Genomic DNA, 1989 nt, shown 5'->3' with positions numbered 1-1989 from the left:
TTGAGGTTGGCGAGCGAATCCTCCGAGTGCTTTGAAGAAGTGGTCCTGGCCAGGTCTCAGCCCAAACAGGAAACCCGGGGAGCCTTCCAGGTGGCACGCGAGCCTGACTCGTCTGTGCCCCCCAGGCTCTGCCACCTTGTCCATGGCTTACGCCGGGGCCCGCTTCGTCTTCTCCATCGTGGACGCGTTGAACGGCAAGGAGGGCGTCATCGAGTGCTCTTTTGTGAAGTCCCAGGAGACGGACTGCGCCTACTTCTCCACCCCGTTGCTGCTGGGGGTGCGTATTCTGGGTGGAGGGTGGCCAGGCGGTGCCAGTCACCTTGCAAGATCTGGGCGCTTGCTCTTCCCCGCCCTCTGTTGGCGCCCCGATTCCGAGTGCCTGTGTGCAGTCACTGCACAGCCCTGCCTGCGTGTGTGGGGCTCTGCCAGGGTGGCTGGGCTGCACAGTTGGAGTTGGGAGAAGGCCAGGGGCCCGGCCTGTCGTCCTGGCAGCCCCCCAGGAGGCTTCTGTACCTTCTCAGATACTCACTCCTGGTGCTTGTTGGACCGTGTGGCTGAGGTGGCCGAGCCCCCATGAGACGGGCCTGAGCTGGGGGTGGCCAACCAGCAGCCTTGCCACTCCAGCCCATTGTCCACCCTCCCCCGTGTTCTCCGGGGGGATTGCATCCCTGTGGGAGAGTGTCCTGGGGGACCTGTGGCATCAAACCCAGCCGTTCCTGCTGTGCGGCTCAGCCTGACTTTGGGGGGCCGTGAAGAGGAACCCCAGGGTTCTCACATTGAGGCCGGTTTCCTGACTTCCTGTGGATCTGACCACAGTCTCCTCACTCAGCTACCCTGAGACTCCACCCAGGGGCAGCACCTCTAAGTCCCAAGACTCCTAGGACATGGCCGTGGGCTGAGGGAGACACCAAGCCACGTCGTTGGCTGCTGGGTGGGTGGGACCTGTGTAGAGAGCAAGCTAGCGACCGCCTCGGCAGGAAGGGCGCACAGAGCAGTGGCGGGAGGTGGCCTCACAGCAGCAGCAACGCTCACGTCTGCTGGTTTGCCTGTGCCCTCTGACCTCGAGAAGTGGTAGGCAGAAACTGGCCACGCCTGCTGTTCAGTTTGTTTTCATTGTGGGTGTTTGCCAGTTAGATTGGGTTCTAATGACAATTAAAGGGGGATTTTCTTCCATCCTTTGCATACGCGGGGAGGGGGTGGGGCCTCAAGTGTATTTTCTGTCGGGGTAGATCACCCCTCAGTCTGCTACCCTGTGGGGCTGTCGGCAGCTGTGGAGAGATTGCAGGACCTTCCAATTCCTTATCTCCATAAGTCCCCTCGTCCCCGTAAGTGCCAACAACCCCCTTGGAGAACAGCAGTTTGCTTTTCTGTAGGTGAGAAACTTGAGACTTTGGTAACTCTTGCAGAGCAGGAACTGTTCCTGGAGCCTTGTAGTGAGAGTCCTGCCTCCCAGACAGATAGGGTGGCCAGGGCCTGGGGGAATAGCAGGGCGAGGTGGTTGGGGGGGACGGGGGGTGGGGTGGGGTAGGGCCTTAGCTTTTCAGTTAGCGGTGATGACCATCCTCTATGAAAGCAGGCCGCCCCTTCCTGCTGTGCACTGGCTGGGGCGGCCACCCTGGAAGGAGCCATGTCCCAGCCCTGGTTCCCCCGGCCTCCCCGGAGAGTGGTGCCGTGGGAAGGTAGTGTAAGGGCGGCGGTGAGGTGGCGTGTGCGGCAGCGTAATGAAAGCGCTCTGCTGTCCCCTCTCCAGAGAAACGGGCTGGAGAAGAACCTGGGCATCGGCAAGGTGTCCTCGTTCGAGGAGAGGATGATCGCCGATGCCCTTCCCGAGCTGAAAGCCTCCATCAAGAAGGGGGAGGAGTTTGTGAAGAACATGAAGTGAGACGCCTGCCCGAGGCCGCCAGCCCCGTAACTTATTCCGGCTCCTTGTCACGGAACGTCATTTCAGAGATCTTCGTTTTTTCTAACTTGCCCTGACGATGTTTGTTG

At 60.6% G+C, this 1989-nt stretch overlaps 1 protein-coding gene across 1 annotated transcript in view; it reads left to right on the top strand.

The window, feature by feature from the left end:
- The window catches only part of MDH2 (malate dehydrogenase 2), an 18016-nt gene extending 16033 nt beyond the window's left edge, over positions 1-1983 (top strand). The window contains exons 7-8 of the mRNA XM_045284674.1: positions 126-277; positions 1751-1983. Coding sequence (XP_045140609.1) covers positions 126-277; positions 1751-1882 — 284 coding nt within the window. The 3' untranslated portion in view covers positions 1883-1983. The remainder of the gene's footprint in view (positions 1-125; positions 278-1750) is intronic.
- The last annotated feature ends 6 nt before the right edge of the window (positions 1984-1989 follow it).

This window comes from Echinops telfairi, unplaced genomic scaffold (assembly GCF_000313985.2).
Source record: "Echinops telfairi isolate 266 unplaced genomic scaffold, ASM31398v2 ScPeMD7_5;HRSCAF=22, whole genome shotgun sequence".
Classification (NCBI taxonomy): Eukaryota; Metazoa; Chordata; class Mammalia; order Afrosoricida; family Tenrecidae; genus Echinops; species Echinops telfairi.
The sequence above is the reverse complement of the archived record's forward strand: the minus strand, read 5'-3'. Positions and strand labels throughout refer to the sequence as shown.